The sequence below is a fragment of the Hevea brasiliensis genome, unplaced genomic scaffold (genome assembly GCF_030052815.1).
Source record: "Hevea brasiliensis isolate MT/VB/25A 57/8 unplaced genomic scaffold, ASM3005281v1 Scaf236, whole genome shotgun sequence".
In the NCBI taxonomy this organism is placed as follows: Eukaryota; Viridiplantae; Streptophyta; class Magnoliopsida; order Malpighiales; family Euphorbiaceae; genus Hevea; species Hevea brasiliensis.
The window spans coordinates 52,082-54,790 of NW_026614736.1; the positions used below are offsets into that span (position 1 = coordinate 52,082).

The 2,709-nt window shown below is 37.8% G+C and overlaps 1 protein-coding gene across 1 annotated transcript; it reads right to left on the bottom strand.

The window, feature by feature from the left end:
* Positions 1 to 602: 602 nt before the first annotated feature.
* On the bottom strand, positions 603 to 2,709 carry LOC110660230 (ankyrin repeat-containing protein BDA1). The gene is made up of 3 exons (XM_058141815.1): positions 2,635 to 2,709; positions 1,870 to 2,546; positions 603 to 1,589 (listed from the first exon to the last, which is right to left on the bottom strand). Exons 1-3 carry the CDS (start codon positions 2,687 to 2,689, stop codon positions 996 to 998), a joined length of 1,326 nt encoding a protein of 441 aa, XP_057997798.1. The 5' UTR covers positions 2,690 to 2,709; the 3' UTR covers positions 603 to 995.

Sequence of the window (2,709 nt, forward strand, 5' to 3'; positions counted from 1 at the left end):
TTTGGCATTCTTGTACCTTGTAATTTTGAAGTATCCATGGGTTTTGCCTATGCCCCATGTGATTACCATAAGCAGAAGATTTTATGAAAGGAGATTCTTGATGAATTAAGGCTCAATTCGGGTCCTATTTTGTTGATTGTTGACCAAACCTTGAGAAGTTCGGATAGGAAGAATGGGATTGGTTCGTCAACTGGGATGTCTAATTTTCAATCATTGGTTAGTGATCTCAATCTTACAGAGGTACTTCCAAGTGGCAAGAGATTCGTGATACTGAGTTTATTGCTTTCTTTTAGTTTCTTTGGGTTGGTAGCGTTACTTGTTTTTTCTTTGTATTGGTTTTGTTCGTCTCTGGGTATTGTTGTTTGTCTTTGTAGTTTGTTCTGTCATTTGTTCTACTTCTTACACGGACTGTTTTGCTGAATTTGTGGTCTTGGTGTTGTGCTTTTTGGCTTGCACTTTGTTGTTTGTGCCTTTTAGGTGTGGGTGTAAGGGATATGCCTATTGGCATGGATTTGGCATCTAGGCCTCAGCTTAGTGCATTTTAATGTTTTATTTCTAATTATCAATAAAACCTTGCTTATCCCAAAAAAAAAAAAAAAAACTGAGATCTATAACAAAATTTATTTAGAATTGATCCATCGCCAATTAATATATGAACATGTAGATTTTGCCTATTTTAAATTATATCTTGAATTCACAGTACACTAGACAATACAAGAATGTCCCAATATCTGTATATCTATTACCACCATTCTTTCCTGCCAAGAATTGTCTGACGAGGTCTTCTGCGTTTTACTCTAGGCTCACTAGGTAATGCTAAGTAGTAAAGAACAAACCCTATGAGGGTTCCAAGCAAAAATATTGCATAGTAATAAAAAGTAAATAAGATTCTAAAGCTAGAGTTGCCATCAGCCTTCGGCGGTGTTATGACTACCATTGAAAACGTGTAGGAACCCATCAACCAATAAACAGAAAAAATGCTAAACGATAATTCGCTATAGTCTTGCGTAAGATTTGAAATTATTCGCCAAGCTGTTAAGGGTGAACAAGCCAGTGAATGCAATGCAAAATGTAAGAAGGTTGGTCCGAGACATTACTGATGTACCCGTGAAGTGTGGAGAAGTTGCCACAGAAGTAGAAGAATTACTGACACGAATAGGCAAATTAATATCTGCAGTGCCCTGCCAAAGACCACCAGGTGGACTCAGTGATGCCTGGTACATGGCTGTTAAAATCAGCGTGTCAACTAACAGCTCTGTATTGCGCCTCTCACTTGATTTCCATTTCCTACGCCGAAATAATTTCCACACCCAAGACCTTGACTTCAATCTCGATGTCCGAGCTTCCTGACGGACTGAATGTCTAGGAGATATCACACTTTTATATAATAATATTAATGAAGATATTACTCTTTTATATAATATATGTAATAATATTAATGGAAACGATAATCTTGCGCCGGCTACTTGCATATTCCAAATTTGTTTTTCCGTTAATCCAACTTGGCCTTTCAGGATTTCCATAGCCGTCAAACCAGCAAGATCTTTTATATCAGTTCTAGCATGACATCCCAGCAACATTTTTAGCACCTACACAGACATTGCTATTTAGTCAAAGATATGCAACAACATAATTAATTCATGGGTTGGATATTTGCACCCTATGTAATGTTATATCAGCTTCTGTTCAATTCACTCTATCTATCAATAAAATCTCCTTTTCCCCAAAATATCTTTGGCAAGTCAAGAAGAATTAATTAATTAATTAATTAATTCAGTAACAAAATATACAAAAGAGATTTTATATTTTTATATATGGAAAACTCAAACCCAATGTGAGTAGTAAATTTTGGTTGGAAGCTAGGCACACCTGATGTCGATCTTCCCATCTATCCTCCGAAGCAGCAATGTGCAGAACGGTTTTACCTTCCTTGTTTTTCCAGTTGAGGAGCTCTACTTCCCAAAAATCTGCATCTTCGAATGAAGAACTCCTAAGCCATTCCATCAACAAAAATTCAAAAGCATCCTTTTGGTGTTTCTTTACTGCAATGTGTAAAGCAGTGTCGCCTTGGAAGGTAACATCTTTTATAGATTCGGGGCAACCTGTAAAACATTCTCTCAAAATAGACAAGTTTCCATTTTCAGCTGCATGATGCAAAGGAGTGAAACCCCCTTTTCCTTTGACACGGACGAGGCTTCCATCAACATCTATGAGCCACATCACCATTACCATGTCCTCATTCTGCAAAGCAAGGTGCATGGGGCTAAACCCATCTGGGTTTAGCTTCCTGGTAAACGATGCCTTCAAGTTCACTATCTCCATAGCAAATTGAATATGTCCTGCAGATGCAGCTATATGCAATGGAGTGTCAACAAAAGGCACCTCATCGACACGTTCCAAAACACGAGCATCTTCACGGATTAGAGCATACAACGCGTCAATATCTCCTGCTCGAGCGGCCTGCCTCAATCTCTCACCAATATCTTGTATTTGAGCCGCCTCAGTCAACCTCTGGTCCATACTCATGAACCAATCGAGCAAGCAAGCTGAAGGGGGAGAAAAAGAATCACTATTAATTAATGACAAAAAGAAAATAAGAAAAAAAGAACTAGAGAAAGTGAAAGCAGCAAAAACCTGTTGAATTTTTATTATCAAGTATCAAAATAACTTTTATAATCAAGCTCACCATACACTTATTTCCTCTCACAC